General features: G+C 39.5%; 1 protein-coding gene across 1 annotated transcript in view; it reads right to left on the bottom strand.

Moving 5' to 3' along the window:
- The window catches only part of cacna2d4a (calcium channel, voltage-dependent, alpha 2/delta subunit 4a), a gene marked incomplete at both ends in the record, with an annotated part of 85,358 nt that extends 66,963 nt beyond the window's left edge, over nt 1-18,395 (bottom strand). Inside the window, 19 exons of the mRNA XM_083935593.1 lie at nt 81-142; nt 326-397; nt 547-633; nt 927-1,001; nt 1,136-1,216; nt 1,301-1,378; nt 3,231-3,364; nt 4,666-4,744; nt 4,893-5,006; nt 5,252-5,341; nt 6,842-6,916; nt 7,903-8,053; nt 9,517-9,577; nt 10,100-10,231; nt 10,342-10,504; nt 11,256-11,315; nt 11,428-11,544; nt 14,567-14,648; nt 18,217-18,395. Coding sequence (XP_083791719.1) covers nt 81-142; nt 326-397; nt 547-633; nt 927-1,001; nt 1,136-1,216; nt 1,301-1,378; nt 3,231-3,364; nt 4,666-4,744; nt 4,893-5,006; nt 5,252-5,341; nt 6,842-6,916; nt 7,903-8,053; nt 9,517-9,577; nt 10,100-10,231; nt 10,342-10,504; nt 11,256-11,315; nt 11,428-11,544; nt 14,567-14,648; nt 18,217-18,395 — 1,892 coding nt within the window. The remainder of the gene's footprint in view (nt 1-80; nt 143-325; nt 398-546; nt 634-926; nt 1,002-1,135; nt 1,217-1,300; nt 1,379-3,230; nt 3,365-4,665; nt 4,745-4,892; nt 5,007-5,251; nt 5,342-6,841; nt 6,917-7,902; nt 8,054-9,516; nt 9,578-10,099; nt 10,232-10,341; nt 10,505-11,255; nt 11,316-11,427; nt 11,545-14,566; nt 14,649-18,216) is intronic.

Here is an 18,395-nt window from a genome sequence, read left to right as displayed (position 1 = left end):
GTTGCTTTGTTGGATATAGTGGCTATTTTAAAACCTGACCCTTTGAGTTATCCTGTTAAGTTGAAAGCGATCAGACAAACCTGAATGGGGTCTCATTGATGATGGTGTAGAAGTAATCATTCTTCAGGAACATCACTCTCCTCTGTGAGGGAAAGAAAGTGGGAGAGCGTTTGTAAAAAGAAAATGACAGCGAACACAGAGAGAAAGAAAGACAGCTTTGTACTTAAAAGACAAAAAACACAAATGGAAACTTTAGAGGAAAACAAAACTTGGTTAGTATAAGAAAAGTCAATAAAACCCCACAGGAATCAACAGAAGTACTCACTCCTTTATCAACTGAAGTTCTCACGTCTAAAGACAACGCTCCAGTTTCTCCTTTAACCATGGCTGTCCTCAGCTGAAACATATTCATCGCATACTTACAACTTCACTACTTTCATCACACCATGCTATAGATCCTGTACAACACAACTCATGCTGGCATACAGGAAGGTGAGAACAGATAATTGGAAAATATAGAAATTTGTATGAGTGTGTGTTACTCACCGCTTCCTCTGTGTCTTCCCATTCCACCTCCGCCAGATCAACACTGTTATAGTTGGGTTTCGGCTTTAGCCTCTTCCCCTCTTTATACTGTCACAAACACACACACACACACACACACACACACACACACACACACACACACACACACACACACACACACACACACACACACACACACACACACACACACACACACACACACACAACACACATACACATACACATACACACAAACACATACACAAAAGCACAAAACAGGTCAAAACGAGCCCATCCCATTATGCTTGGTTAATTGCAATACACCTGTCCAGCAGGGTTATAAAGTTTCAGCAGTTTCTCAACTGCAATAATTAATTGTACAATACGATCTTTGTCTGTACCAGAGGTCGTAGATCAGGGTGAGACAGAATGTAGCCATTGTTGGTGATGAGGTAGGCGTAACCATGGACACCCAGCTAAAGAGACAGAAAGAGATAAGGACACAACACACTACACTATAGAGCACCGACACAGATCATTGACATGTAATAAATATCAAAGTATCAGAGAATCACAGTAAGTGTGCAGTATATAATTGGGGATGGTTTACCTTGTATCTTGGAGCTAATCTCATCAGTTCTTTCAAGGCCACATCAGTTCCTACCACCCCCAGCAGAATACCATGAGACAACTGCAGGAAATACAGGGCAGGTTTAAAATGCACAATTTCAGGTGAAGCTAATGGTATTAATGATTATTAAAAATGAATACTTACAGTCTCCTTTTTCTTGCTGAACACAGGCATGGCTACGGAGGTCATCAGGAGCAGGCTTTGAGCGTCACTGTTGAACAGCTGTGGTACACACATACACAGGAACAGCCACAATGTCTTTATGTTACTCTGCATTGTTTTGTTTTTGTTGACAAGCTAAATTAGTTAGCTAGTAATGAAAAAAGGAGAGAGATGGATTGGATGACGATAATGTCTAAGCAAATGTCTTAACAAGGAAATGCACAGCGAAGCTAATAAATGTTCACTGAAGTACTTTTTTTAAAGGCCCATTTAAAATAAGTAAAGTAGTGAAGCCAAGTTTCAGAAAAATAAAAATGCTAATGAAAATGAAAGCTAATGTCAAACAGTTATCCTTCAGGTTTCAGGTGAAAAACTAACTATGACTAAGCTAAGCTAACTATTGTTACTAGCTACGTTAGCTAACTAGACACGAACTAATCGAGACCACTAGACATGGTTAGCTGTTTACTGTAAATAAAAGGCTAGGCAAGACATTACAGATACTATACTATATTTTATATTGCTTATACAATCCAAGTTAAGCTAAGTAGAATTAAAGCTCTAAGTATGATTACCTCTTTTATGGTCTTTTTGTGTGAAGAGGGAGGAAAGGACAACCAGCATGAAATGGCAGTGAAAAGATATATATGGTATAGATGAAAACAAATACTGAAATAAAGGAGGAAACAAACAAAAAAGCCGGCAAGACATTATTTTACCATTTTGTCTGCAATATTCATATATACTTTGATCCTTAGAGACCCTCCATCAATGCACTTTTTGTCTTTTTAGGGGGTGCAACATTTTGTGGAAGAACCAAGGATTCAGCCGAGCAACTTTCAAATCACAAAGCAAACTCTTGACCTTTAGGATATTATTTCAACACTATTTTACCCTTGTTGTTGCAGGCAATCCAAAGCCGGCAAGGGCGGGTAGCTACAAATGCACCAGACAAGTAAATAGTTGAATTATTTTTAAGCATTTCAGCTTGACAAAAATCTGCCTTGTGGTGGATCCTTTCTAGTGTGTAGCAACACGCTAGTTGTCTGTGTGTAGTGCTGCTAAAAGTGTAACGAAGTACAGTAAGGGGTTACAATAATTTGTTCCTTTTTGCCTCTTTTAACACTGTACATTTCCCCACTGTGGGACTAATAAATGAGTAGATTATTGTATCTTAATGTGTTCCGTAACAAATACAATAAGGGATTCAAATCCAATAGTAGCATTGCAATAAATGCTTTGTTAATTTCTATGCTGTCTTACTATTATTTAAATGGAGGGTTGTATCTATCTTTTTGCAGGGGCAGGAGGTAGGGGTTGGTGCTGGAGGAATATGCTCTCTGTTAATTTAAGTATAAAAATGAGTAATTTATGTAATTTACCAACATTGGATGCTAAATACTTTCTCTGTGTTCTAGTGATTTGCTAGAGAGGTTGCTGGATGGTTGTTATGGTGATTTTAATGTCTGGTGTTCAAAGGTAGGTTATTGGGTGATAGGGTTGTCACAGTGGTTACAATGGGTTTTCAGGTCATTACCTAGGTTTTTTCTGCTGGCCAGTGCTACGTGGTTGCCAAGCTATTTTGTAGGAGTTGCTAGAGCACAACTTAGGAGTGGCTACATTGTTGCTATGGTGTTCTGTGTGGTTGCTAGGAGATTGAATTGGAGTCCGGGATGGGCTTTGAATGTTTCAGCACAACAGAAAGAGAGGCACAGAGATGATAGAATGGCTTTAAATGTTTTTTATGAAGAGAGAGGATGCATTCAAATGTTGATCTCTGTTGCCCTCAAAAAAGAAATAGCACAGATGTCCTAAACGAGACATTTTGATTACGTATGCCAGATAATTCTGATGCAAGATTATACTGTGTGTTTCCCAGAAAGCACACTATTAACTGGAGAATCAGACTGACCACAGTGTCCATATAGGCCTCAGTCCAGATTATGTCATGATCATGGTTGATGACCATTGGCCTGCTCAGTACATGGAGGTACTCCATAACATTTTCTTGGACATCAGCCAGTGTGGAGACGTGTGTGTAGTATCCTGCAGGACAAAAAAATAAATGTACACACATACCATTAGTACTCAGATGGAAAACCTAGGACCCATACTTTTTAGAAAATATGAAAAATATGCACCATATTTGGTATTGGGTATTACATTTAGAGAAGCAAACTCATTTATCCGACTTCAATAAACCTTGTATTCCCTTAAAACACTAAGCTGTTTTGAATGAAAAAAACAAAAACAGCTTGACTCTCCCATCAATGCAAATGTGCTTTTGCTTTTGAAAGCTTGGCGTAGTCGAAGGTTTATGGCATTTCTACAACTGGGAGACAATGACGTCAATGTGATACCTGTGGTGACGCTGCTCAGTGACTACAGGCTACTGAAGCACTGCCAGGTATGAAAATGTGAATGTGTGAAAGCTTTTCCCCCTTTGTATTATCTCCTCAAGAGTGCTGCTGTGAATATAACCGAATAGGCCTGCTTACTCTAGTTAAACTGAAATGGTTTATAGTTTTTTGCAACAGTTTTACATAAAGAATGTTTGTATATCTATGACAGATATTTTGTTGTTGGCAGAAGCAACTGCCAGTGTACGCAACAGAAGGAGGTGCACCTGTTACCTATTACACACAGAGACACACACGCAGTTATAATGTTTTTTGGCCAGGGATGTGTTTACGTGTATCAGTGCCGATAATCAAGTATTTAGTTGGGGATTTTTGATGTGCACAGAGCAGGATAAAGTGATTATTTTCAGGTCTGAGCTGCTGCATGACCCCATTTAATTCACGAGAGGGCAGCACCTGATACCCAGCCCCATACAGCAGCACCTGGGAACACCACAGAGGGCCAACAGACCTCCTTTCTAGCTAAATACAACATGAAGTTTTTTTTATTTAAGACTTAGCAAGTGACTGTAGTAGTTTTCACATGCATTTCTAATTATTCATTTTGACTGGGGGCACTGATTATGCAGGGGCGGCATGAAGTATGTGCATGCAAACACACACACACACACACACACACACACACACACACACACACACACACACACACACACACACACACACACACACACACACACACACACACACACACACACACACACACACACAAACACACACTCACACAAACACACATCGGAAAAACATTATTTTACCATTTTGTCTGCAATATTCATATATACTTTGATCCTTAGAGACCCTCCATCAATGCACTTTTTGTCTTTTTAGGGGGTGCAACATTTTGTGGACGAACCAAGGATTGGGCCGAGCAACTTTCAAATCACAAAGCAAACTCTTGACCTTTAGGATATTATTTCAACACTATTTTACCCTTGTTGTTGCAGGCAATCCATTTAACATTATCAGCAAATGTCATCTCTCGTCCAATCAGATAGGTGAACACTCGAACCTGGAGAGACAATAAGGTATATAGTAAAATTAACCTAACTCATTTGTTACTCCTGACAGCTTTAAATAAATACAGTCAGTGATTTGTGTTTTTGTGCTTACAGTCCATTTCAGATGATCATGCTTGTGTGTGTATTTGTGTGTCATACCCGTCGATCTGGCCAGTTGAACTCTTTAAAAACATCCCGGAAGTCCTCCATGGCGCCGTCTGTTATCAGCATGATGGCCTGGTTACACAGGCTGCCTTGGCCCAGAGCTGAAGCCTAAACACACACACACACACATACACACACACACACACACACACACACACACACACACACACACACACACACACACACACACACACACACACACACACACACACACACGCGCACGCACACACACACACACACACACTTTACTTGGAAACTTGTACTACAGAAATCATCTGATACAGACCTCTGAATTGTGTGGTGCAGATATAAAATCTCCCTAGTTGCTGCAGTTGTTTCGAAGAAGCACAAACCTCGTTGAGGATCTTGAAAGACTCCTTCATTGCGTTTTTCACTTTGCCTTCGCCTTTGACATGAAGCTCGTCGACCAATAGCTTGAAATGCTGCAAAGAGACACACGACAAATACACAGATAGTCGTTGTCCCTAGGTAAATGAAGGTCACCACCAGGTGAAAAGAGAGTTGATGGGGTGAGGAAGAGAGTGTAAAGGATGGATTATCCCCAGCTACCTGGCACTCTGACCATTACAGCAAAGTCACTATAACACCAGGAGGTAATCAGGATAATCAACACGCACAGGCAAACACACACGCAGACACCTGCATAATCAGCATCTTTGCACCTGCATTGCAGCCGGGGAATGACTGAAAAAGCACTATAGCAGTGTAATTGTACAGAAGTCCTGACGGCTCGTTTAAAGACACAGTTTCTGAATACAGGCTGTGTGCATTTCTCTGTGGATTGAGCATTTTGATACTTTCACAATATTTATATAGCACTTACACCTGCTTTATAAGAAAACATTTTTTTTTGCAATATGGGAACTTTAACATAATTATATATACCCTTAAAAATACAAACTGTAAATCATGGCTGTGATTGTTGTTAAATAATGACAAACAATGATGTTTCCTTAAAAATGTTTGCAAAATTAACTTAACCACACACCTGATATCACTTTAAAAGTATACATATTGGTCTCTTACAGTCTGTGCGAACTCACTCTGACTTATCCTACAGTGGGGATAAACATGGTAAATAGTTGTTTGGGAATGTAGGAACTCTTATCCAACAGCTACAAAGCTGAGGATTGTCTTCCTGTAAAATGTTTGTTCCAACATGAGTTTATGTGTGTAAGCCAACATCTGTAAGCCCATTCTGTTGTAGCCTGCCTCTCTCAACATTAAACCAATGGAATCCCTTGTTAACAGGTCATGTGACTGTACTTAAAATTGTCAGCGGCCAGTGACCTCACCTGATCTGTAATGATGTGAAGGGGAGTGAAAGTAGGGCATACATCCAACACATAACGCACATGCACTTACACACACACAAGCAGACTGAGCAGGTGTTGGTGTATGAAAAACAGGAGAACAGATGAGATGGAGGGGGGGGACAAAGCAGCAGTGAAACAATGAGATAATAATTGTTGTGGTCATGTAAATTCAAAAGAGAGAGATGTGTTGAGGGATAAAAAGTGCAATAGAAGAAAATGTCATGGCCTTGTGAAGAAGATAAAAAAGAGGAAATGGAGAACGCAGACAAAGAAGGAAGTGGATGAGAGGACCAAATATCTGCATTCTTGAAAAACTAGCGTCAGCGCACCTTTACCCCACATGATGAACATGAACTGGGTTTTGTCACCAAATTCTCTAGCAAACAGACGGAAACCCTGATAACACGCATTCACTGTGTTTTAACTGTGGTGTGACGATAACATAACTTCTTAACAGGATTAGTGAGATCACAGAGGTCTGTCAAGCAGAGGTCAAGTGAATCAATTAACTGTCTAGCTTGTGTCTCTTCTGTGTGTGTGTGTGTGTGTGTGTGTCTGTCTGTCTGTCTGTCTGTCTGTCTGTGTTTGTGTGTGCATTTGTGTTACCTCTCTGTTATCCAGATCAGCTTGTACCAGCATTCCCTTGAAGCAGGGCTCCACATAGCGAACATAGTCACTGTACTGGAGAGAGAAACCAAATGTTTAACCCAAAATAATCAATGATCAGAATGACAACATGATTCACTTTTATAATATTAGTTTTATATATTAATTAAGAGTTCTTAAAGTTTTAATACCCTCTAATCGATACCTAAATATCAATATCCCTTGAACATATTAGACTTGTTCACTCCAGCCATGTGATTTTGTAACACATTAACAATCTAACTATTATATAAAAGTTCAAATATTTGATTGCTGTTGTATTAAAGCTATCATATTATGCTTATTCTCAGGTTCATACCTGTATTTTGGTTTTCCACTAGAACATGTTTCATTGTTTTAACGTTAAAAAAAACATATTGTTTTTTTCTCATTCTGTCTGAATATACCTGTATTCAGTCTCTGTCGGAAATGCCCTGTTTCAATGCCTTTCTCTTAGGGTCTCCCTCCAAAAAACTGTGGTAAAAACAATGTAGTGGCATTTTCCATCTATATATAGTATAGTTGTGAGATCACGACTGCACAGAAGTCCAGACGGCTGTGTTTAAGGACACAGCTTCTGACATTTTAAAATAAAACTCTAGCACTGATTTGGCTGCGTGGTCAGTCCATTGAAAGGAGTGTAGCTTTAAATTCAGTGTAAAAACAGCTTAAGGGCAGCGGATTTGTGAGGCGTATGATCACACACACAGTAATACCAGGATAAACCATGCTTATTACACTGACTTGTGGTTACAGGGCTACACACAGCCAAAATCCTGGAAAACCTGAAAACAAAATTAATTTTGAAGCTTTGACGTTACTAAAAGTGAATGGCTTGTATGAATGTGTCTATTTCCATGTATTGTCCGCAGTCTCTGTACTGTACCTGTGTATTACCTCGTCTGTGTATTTGCGTGTTCGGGTGTTAATCTCAACAACACGCTCAGTAGGACTGTGCTGACTGCTTATGTGTGTCTGTGTTTTATGTAATCGTGTGTGTGTGTGTGTGTGTGTGTTCTTACAGCTATGATGTTAACAAAGTCATTTTCTCCCAGTGTGTCCAGGATAGTATTGATGGTGTGTTTTGCTATGGTCAGTCTGAGTCCCTTCATACTGCCACTGACATCCACCACAATTACCACGTCTTTAGGCGAAGTGGCTGCCTGGATATACCTAGAAAGAGACAGAGAGCTGAAGTAGGAAGCAATAAAGACTTTATCTTTATTAAAATGTCAATCAAATAGCACTCAGGCATGAACAGAGACTCTGTGTAATTTACCAGTAGACTAGCAGACAGACCGAACAGGTGGACTTTAAGCCTTATCCTTTTATTTGTTCCTCTGTTCTTCCATCCACGCTTGTCTTTATCTCATTATCATCATCCCTTGATTTTCCAAGCTCGTTAACATGAATGAGAGTTCCCCTAAAGCAGCTGAGATCTGCAACTTTCCAAGAAACAGTTATGTCTGAGGACAAGAGAGTCCACTTCCTGTTCCTGAACAGTAATCTTATGATTAATCCGTTATTTTTGGTGACCTTTTACTGGGAAGATATTTTGATATGCCACAGTAGGAAAAAGCTGAGGTGTAAATAATAAAATAAATAATGAGTCTCAGGGTCCTGGTATTGTGCATGCTGGCTCACTGTCACGCTGTCATGGTTTACTGGGACACTTGAATCTAACATAACCATTGTTAATATTGTTAGTAACACCTGTGCTTTTTCTATTATGACAAGTGAAAAAAAAAACTTTTATGGAGATGGTCATTTGCAGCATTATTTGTAAAAGGCTAGGCAGCTGCTGATGTATAAGCAAGTCTTAAACAACTCTTGTACCATTGCTGTATATATGTACGGCTGTCTTTGACACAGGCTGCACCCACAATTGAAACTCTTTAGGGTAATAGGAATTAGAGAGATGCTTTCAGTGTTTATAAGATGAGCTGATTTGTTTGGCCACAGCTGATGAGAGACTTAACATACCCACCTGTTACTCTCTATACATCCAACTGTACTGCAACCTGAGTTGCCTGTCTCTGGCCAGATAAAATGCTATGTGCCGATGTCCAACCTTGGCTCTGTCTCTCTATCATAGACTGTATAAAAATGGACATAGTCTCCGTCATGTCACCCATATAGCCTTAATATAATTTAGATGATTGAGTGATATAAAAATTCACCCTACTCGCAAAATTAGCTGGCTCGTGGCCTTCAAGTGGCCTTTCAAGGAACTGTAATTTTTGGCACTTCCATGTTGGTTTAATTTTTCAGCTTGGGCTGGACAACTAGTCAGAACGGATTATCTCATTAGCTGCCTCTGCAACTGATTCAACATGCTCAATTGGCCAAATAGTCACTGATATGAGCAGATTGTTGCCAGCTTGCCAAACACACTGAAAAAAAATAAAACTGATGGTCAGCCATAGACACTAATGGTGCCCAATGACAGCTGGCTTGAGGTTTTTAGAGCCAATAACTCAAGTTTGGGTCTGCAGATTGAGCTAAATTGTTATTGGTTCTTCTGCCATTCATCACAGAAGCACTACCCTGCACTTACAAACTATACAGTGAGCTACAAATATTCAAAAGGCATCAATTAGAAAGCAGAACTGACGTTGATAGGAATAAAGCCTTACCAGTTTCTGTTTCTGCAATCAAACGTGACCACACCATTTTCATCTGGAATCCACTGGATCCCTGGAGACAGAGAGAAGGATGGAGAGGTTCAGCAAAAGTAGACATTTAGAAAACTGCTGCATGGCTGCCTAGTTGGGTGGACGGATGAACAAATGGATGCATGGATGGATAGTGACAGATTGTCAAATGAGGGAGAGATGAATGAGGTAGCAGATGAGTGAAACAAGCTGTGTCACAAATCCTCTGCTAATTGCTCTCATCACACAGACACAGACACACACACACACACACACGCACACACACACACACACACAGACACACACACACACACACACACACACACACACACACACACACACACACACACACACACACACACACACACACACACACACACACACACACAGGAGAGAATTCACCAGCAGGCATATTGTGGCTGAGACAGAGTCATCACGTTTGACAGATAGCAGCTTCCTGCATCGTCAGGTGCTGTGTAAGTATAGGCTACTGTTTGGCTTGTGTAGCTGAATGTTTATCTTCAGGAATCATGTAGGGAGTCCTAAATGTAGGATGTGTACATACCTGGGTACAGCCTGAAGAAGCCGGAAGCACTGCCAAAGTACTGCCAGGTGAGAGTTGGGTCTTTCTGGAAGTTATCAATGAAGACATCATTGAGAGCCTCAGACATATAGGCTCCGTTCAGAATATCTGTATCTACAGAAAGAGAGAGAGAATGAAATTGATATTCTATTGGCAATCAAATGTATTATACAGTATGTGCAAGGGAATACAGTCTACACATATGTGTGTTCACGCGTCTGTACCTCTGTTGTAGACATTAGTAGGGACTTGTATGTTACTCAGTTGTGTGTTGACTCGCAGTTTATTGAAGTGTTCATTTTCCTCCAGAGGGAATTCTCCTCCCAACGACAATGGATTCCCGCCCTCATCCATCTTGTTGATCAGCATGGAGTTATAGTATTCAAACTAGATAAAACAATAAAGGATGATTAGTTATAGAAATTATTTGAAACATTAAAGACATTGTGTGTGTGTGTGTTCTGTCTGTACAAAGCTAAGTTAGCTTTGCATATATGCTATGAATAGAGTTCCTAAATGCTCATGTTCAACCAAGTGTGAATGACGTGAAAGGAGACAAATATGTGACACAAGCAGTAAACCTTCGAATGTGCCGTAATATGATCATAATCAGGTTTCTTCTTGAATTTAGATTTTTTTTTTTCTACAAGAACAAGTTTACATGCATTAGTGTTCAAAAGCAATATTTTTCTCATACTGTCTGTCTGATGATAGTCTTGCTTATCGGATGTTCAGCGCTGGGATAAAGCCTGACTGGCGTGCATCAGGGTAATTACTGTAACAGCACTGTAGCAGCACTTTCTACCTATATATAGTATAGTTGTGACATGACAACGGTACAGAAGTCCTAACTGCTCGTTTAAAGATACAGTTTCGGAATACAGGCTGTGTGAATTTCTCTTACTTTACTTATACTTTCACAGTATCTGTGTAGCACCTCGACCTGCTTTATAATAAAAAAGACATTTACAATACCTTTAATATAGTTATGTTTAGGAAGGGGTTTACCAATGAAGAATAATACATTTTGTGTATAAATCAGTGGTTAGATACTCTTAATGCATAAATTGTATTGGCTTAAAAGTCATAAACTGCACAGAGGGTTATTGTTCTTGTATTAAAGCATGTTGTCACATACCTGCAGTGTTTCATTGTACTCGTGGTACAAGTCAGCATCTTCTGCTGCTTCAGCTAACCTCTGTGATAAAATACAGCAGGTTAAAGATAAGCTCTGCCCATGTAGTAACAACTATCAGCCCAAGCTTACACACTAGACTAAACCTTGCTTTAACAGAATGTATCATTATTACCTTCACAGATTTCATCTTCCTCCCAAGCATCTCCTCCATCTCCTCTGCAAACTTTTTTACAAGCTCCTCTCCGTCCACCTCCTCTATCTTCACCGCACTCTCAACATCCTTGTATTTCTTAAAAACAGACACAGTTTGCATATTGGTATCATTGCTGATATTGTTCATGAGCTCCTTAAATCAATAAAACAAACAACACAGACAATAAGGATTATAATATGCCTTCATTTTGACTATGCCATGATGTCACTGCATTTATACTTTTAGAAGTTACGTACAATATCAATTTGATTAGTGCTTAAATACACCATGGAAAACAACAAACAGAGACACGCCCATAACCATAGATGAGAGATCCTGGTATAGTACAATGATACACACACATACACGTAATACAGATGGGGGTCAAGCCCTGACTTCATCCCTTCCCCAGACTCCCTCTCTAATCTGCAATATGACCGAGTGATGCAACAAGAAAACCATCCATTACACGCTGTGCCGTCTGACTGACATCTGTGCATGTTCTAATGTATTTTCCCGGCTGCTAGTGGGTTTGATTCATTGCGCTATTAAATTAAAGCAGTTAAATAAATATAATTTAAAGGTCCCATATTATGCAAATTTTTAGGTTAATACATGTTTTGGGGTTTTGACTAGAACATTTTTACATGCTTTACTGTTTTATAAAACACATTATTTTTCTCATACTGCCTGTCTGAATATACCTGTATTCACCCTTTGTCTGAAACACTTTGTCTCAACATCTGTCTCTTTAACACCCCCCCCCCCCCCAAACAAAGCCCAGTCTGCTCTGATTGGTCAGCATTTCCAGGCATCTGTGCTCTTTGAGTCATTGTATCCTAGGATTGACTGTGAAGGCACTGTAGCAGCACAGTATTTATATAGCACCTCGCCCTGCTTTAAATAATTTCCCCCAGGGATTATTAAAGTATATCTATATATATATATATATATATATATATATATATATATATAGATATACCTATATATCTTATTCTGATTTATTATCAGAGAAAAAATGAAAAATTTTCACTTTTTACGATATGGAACCTTTAAGGGACTGCTTGCTGTTGCTGTTGCTTGTGGACTTAAAGGTTCATTTCCGACACTGATGATAAAGGCGTAATTTATGATGATAAATTTCCAGTAGATGTTTGCTTTGGTGCTGGACACATTTTCTATTACCTTCAGTGAAATAACTACCCTTCCTTAACAATGTGATAAAGGTTATCAGAGTGTGTTGAGAAAACAGGCTTGATAATGGGAAATTCTCAGCTCCCAGTGTCCCTGACAGGCGGGGAAAGGCCCTTTAGCAAGTCAGATACAATATTTGGTAAACTGTTGGCCTAAAAATAAATTTTCACTTTCCCCATTACAGGGGAGAGGCTGCCAGACTAGATTTGACAGATAAGAGAGGCAAACAGATATAAATGAGAACAAAGATGATAAAGAGCTCTATTAGAGCCTTCCTCAAATAACGCTAAAACCCCTTTCCAACAAAAGCAAAGCTCCAACAATTTCTATATTATCCTCAAACATAAATTCAAACAACTCAATATCCTATTCAGTTTACACACAGTCCCACGATAACGAGAAAGTCATCAATTAGACAGACATGGGTGATTAATGCCTTCTTGTTACTGCGATTAAACTAATGCACCGGGTGCTTTTTACACAACACTGACTAAATAAAACCAGAAAGTTTGCAACTAGGAAAAATATACCTACATTATATATCAATAATAATAGTACTGATAAATTAACATGACAATTGCAACAACAATACCATCACTTTTACTGATGTTGTTTCTGGGGCAGCTCGAGTAAAGTTAGTCAGTATTTTACATCCTGTGTGGTTCCTACTCTGGTAAAATTGTTCCTACCCGCTAAACATTGAGGTCATCAGAGGTTAATCCAGTCTAAAATACAGCCACAAATAACAAACTACTTCTGCTTGTGATTGTTTTGACAGCAATCTATGGAGGTTGGTTATTTGTGCAACTAGATTGATGGGTGATTTGCGTTGTACAACATGAAAAATGCGTGGTAAAACAAAAATAAAATACATATAGGCTGCAGAAGGAGATGGTCAGTAGGTGCATGTCTGTGAACACAGTATGTGTGTGTGGCAGATGGTGAATGGGCCTCCTAGGGATTCTACAGGATGACATGCGGATAAGATCGCACATCCTAATTACTAAAAGACAACACACACACACACACACACACACACACACACACACACACACACACACACACACACACACACACACACACACACACACACACACACACACACACACACACACACACACACACACACACACACAGACACACACACACACACACACACACACACACACACACACACACACACACACACACACAAGCATCTTCTTCAGTCTATACAAATATGAACACAAGTCTTATTTAACAGAGTTCAATGGGTTACAGTATACCAGCATAACATTTCTGTATGTATTGTTAAAGCACACTAAACCTTTTAAAAGTCAATGCAAACAATGTGTGCAAGCGTATTTATGATTAAGTGTGTCATCACATTGGTCTCTGGGCCATGTGCAGATGTTGTACTGTACAGCAAATGTATGCCAGTCAGTCGTGTTCCCATTGGCCGAAGGAGGAGAGGGGAGGGGGAGGACACAGACCCCGCCTGTCTCAGTCTGATGATGTCATGTGCTCTATATCCAACACTCTTCTTTACGTCTCTTCATTTAAGTTTTTCTATATACCAGCAGACAAATTATAAGTCACTGTTTTCTGCAACCCTATAGATAGCTGGTCATACATGTACATTCTCTGGTATGGCCATATACTTTATGTCAGGAATAATTAATTAAAGGGGTTAGATCCTCACCAAGACCTGTACTCCCCCTCCCCCCTTCAACTTCCCTGATTAGTCTGAAATGGTAAATTACTGCGACATAAGCCGATGCATCTTAATTGACCTTTAGACATATGAAATTGTATTTGTGTAAATATGTATGTGTGTCTGCAGCTTCCTTTTAAGAAGTGCATATGCGTATTCATGTGTCTGTAGACATCATGTGTGTCTGTATTTGTCAATGTACGCACATGCTTTTGTGTGTGTATTTCTTACCTTCTGTAGCAGTTTAGCTCCAGAGTATCTGCCGGAGAGGGCAGCTATCTCTTTGCCAAAGGATACAGCCCACTGCTGAACCCTGGACACGGAGGAAATGTGATCAGTGACGGATAATAAAAGCGGTTATCAATATCTATGAAAACAATGCAGTAGATTTAAAAGGCACTGTAGGTTTGCTTGTATTAGTTCATTAATGAATGAAAGCACCTATACAGTCCAATCAGTCAAAAACATTTTGAACATCATGGCAACCCAAAGGATGGTCTTATCAACTGCTTAAATTACACCTACAAGTTATTGCTAAATTATTTCCTGCCATTAAAACAGAGCGTTCTCTGACAGGGTGAATACAGGTACATTCAGACAGACAGTATGAGAAAAATAGTATATTGTTCGAACATTAAAGTATGAAGGTTCAGTATGAACCTGAAAAATTAGCATAATATGGGACTTTTAATAAAACAATTATTTCTAAATTAGGAACCCCTTAGAAAGGGTTGCTTATAAGAAAGAAGTATCTTATTAACATTTTGCCAAATAAAAGTCAGAATCAGAATTGACTCCATTAATAATAATTTTCTTATTGTGCTTTTGATCTGAAACAATTGTGGAGCAAATCATATTTGAACTTATTTCACTGCCAGAAGCAGAAAAGTGAAATACTTCCCTCAAGTAGAACACAGTGCTTTGAGAAAAGAGGAAATGCCTTTTTCCAAATCACCCTCTGCAATTTTTTTCAATTGCACCATGACCGATAACTAGGGACTAATAAGATTCTCTGTAGGTGACCAAGGTGACCATGAATGCACGTAACCAATCATGATAAGATGTAACCCTGCATTCGCCAATAACAGATTAAACAGATTACTGTTAAGGTGACAGTAAAAGCTGACAGTCTGCCAGGTCAAGGGTGCTCAATAACATGAGGCCATTCTCCAAATCCTTCATGCGAATGCAAACAAGGTAAGGTAATAGTGGTAGACGGGATGTAACAGATGGCTCAACCAATGGGGAGACAGCCAGCTCGATGCCAGTTATTAGGCAAGGTTATCCAAGCCAGTCATTTCTGAAATGTGGACTTGTTGATATGCTTATTCTGAGTGTGGGTTCATTCTAAAATGTGAGAGTTGAAAATGTAGAGGTGCTAGGTGGGAGTGTTCTGTGTACTGTAAATCTTTTTTTTTTTTTTTTTTCGGTGTATCAAAGGCTGTCTTGACTGTTGAAATAAGACAGATCAATGTCACTGTTTGAAGGTAGTATCAAGAAAATATTTTGACAGATAAATGTGGAATTAATTTAGATAGTTAAATAGCTTGTTGAAAGGTTTATTACACACTCCCTGTAGTGCCTCTAAGACCACATGCTGTTAAAGAGCAACGTTGCTGTGGGAGACAATACCACTGTACAAGCTTCAAAATGACACAGACAGATGACAACATCTCATTCACAGCCTTTTTATGAGGGTATTTTAAGAAGTCAGAAAAGAAGTTGCCCATCTCCTAAACTGATAGTGACGTGACAGTTTATATGTTTTCCTCCTGGCAGCAGAGCCATGTTTCGACGCTAAAGATTCGACCTTCTTGGCCTGAAATTTTCCGGTCATGTCCTGAGTCACTTGCAGAGCCAGAGGGGAACTGCTGCCAAATCTTCCCCAGGCAGAGTGGAGCACTTTAGGCTCAGTGACCTGTGTTAGCCCTGCTGAACTCTGCTGTCCCTGAAGCTTTAATCTCCTTGTCACACACCAGCCAGCCCAGTGACGGCACATACTCTCTGGGATGTAGAAGTACAGAACTCACACACAATATATACCAAAACTATGCAATCAGCCGTTGCTTTTATGGTTATGGTTGATAAATCTGTTGGAGATTTGATTGACCAAACTATTAAAGTGTGTATGTCCAGTGACATGATTGCAAACACAGATATTAACAACATCCAATCAGTGCGAGTAACAAAATACTGTGTATTTCTCTGTCCCTCTCAACTTCTTCCACTTTATCTTTCACACACACACACACACACACACACACACACACACACACACACATACACACACACACACACACACACACACACACACACACACACACACACACACACACACACACACACACACACACACACACACACACACACACACACACACACACACACACACACACACAGTTAATAGGCTATTGTGGACTGACAGCACTGTATCGATCTATTAGTGTTTTTAGTCAGCAGGAGGTTTGAAAGCTGTTCAGGGAAAAGAGCCTCGTCTGGCTTCTGGAGAACAAACAAACGCAGCGTTTCATTCCCAAAAGAGAAAGAGAGGGAATAGAGAGAAAAACTGACCGCTTATCTTACAAAGTGAGTGCTAGTGTGAAAAATAAAAAACACAATTTGAGGCACTATGAGTTAATGCATGTCCCTTGTGTACAAGCCATCTTTGTATTTGGGAAATGTTGAGTGAATCATTTCTACAGTAAGAACCCTCCACTTACCCCAGGTATAACATGACAATTTTAAAAGATATGGTTTTAGGAATTCATATTACAGGACAAACAAGGACAACGAAGAGGAGTTATGATATTAAGGTGGGACAAAGTTGAAAATAAACCCAAATCAACAGCACTGTAGAAATGAAATATGTGAACAAATTGAATTGTTTGATGTTGCAAAGACTTTTCTAATAAAGATCGAAGTGAAACCTACACATTGGATCAACTGACATATAAACAGGACAGAGCACACTGATGAGCTAAATGCGAACGTTGGAATGCTAACAGGCTCACTGTGACAAAATTGCTGATAAACAAGCTGATGTTTAACAAGTATAAGTGTGAAATACTGTATTCTACATGTCCTAATTTATTATGACAAAACGTATATTGGTCTTAAATAATAAAAAATAATGGTGGCACTAAGAAAACCATAAATAATAAATAGTAAACATAACAAGAATGCCAGTTTTACACTTTAGTTTTTACTTTATTGTTCTTTTAATTCATATCTGTGCATAGAAAATGGATCTATCATCTTAAAGTGTAGCTGTAGAGAGGCTGTAGGATAGTTTGCCAGTTAGCTACACCCCTACTCCACAGGTGACCATATGGCCCATATGTATCTGTGTGGAGTAATCAACCAAAATAGAAAGAACACGATTGACTCATCCATCTCACCAGTGGCTTTTAAAAGGAAAAAAAGCACGTAGACATACCAGGGAGGTCCACAGGAAAATGATCCGGTTCAACTGTTGATGTCATGTCTTAAAAAAGCATCTGACTTGTATTATCCTCGGGATAAGCGGTTGAAGATGAGATGAGATGATATGGCCGCACATTGTGTCTCGATATAAGAGAGGATGCAACCATAGTACACAGGTGAATATCATAACAGCACCCAGTCAGGTGGTTGAGCAACTTTTGTGAAAAAGGTGAATAAGTCAAGTCAGTCAAGTTAAGATCCGGAATGATCTACAAGATCAAATACTCGAGTAAGTTTATTGGGTGAAAAATGAATGTGAATGTGCATGTGCAAATTTGTCTCTTACAAATTTTTTTTAGCTTTGCACACTGACATCAGAACTTGATGTGACTGGAATAGATCCTCCTGATGATTCAGTCCCTGGGGGTGAAAAGTCAGTATCAGAGTTTTCTACTCACGTTTCTGGTGAGAGCTTCATCTGGCCCTCGACCATCAGGCACAGTGAGCCGGAGAGGATAATCCACAGCAGCATCATCAGCAACCTTGCTCCGCGCGGCCCACTTCTGCCCGATTTACTGACATTCCCAGAGCTTCCCCAGCTCCAGCGGTTCATCCCTGCAGCTGCCGCAATCTGCAT

Source organism: Echiichthys vipera, assembly GCF_963691815.1.
Source record: "Echiichthys vipera genome assembly, chromosome: 20".
NCBI classification, from domain to species: domain Eukaryota; kingdom Metazoa; phylum Chordata; class Actinopteri; order Perciformes; family Trachinidae; genus Echiichthys; species Echiichthys vipera.
Note: the sequence above shows the minus strand (reverse complement) of the source record. Positions and strands in the feature narration are given on the sequence as shown.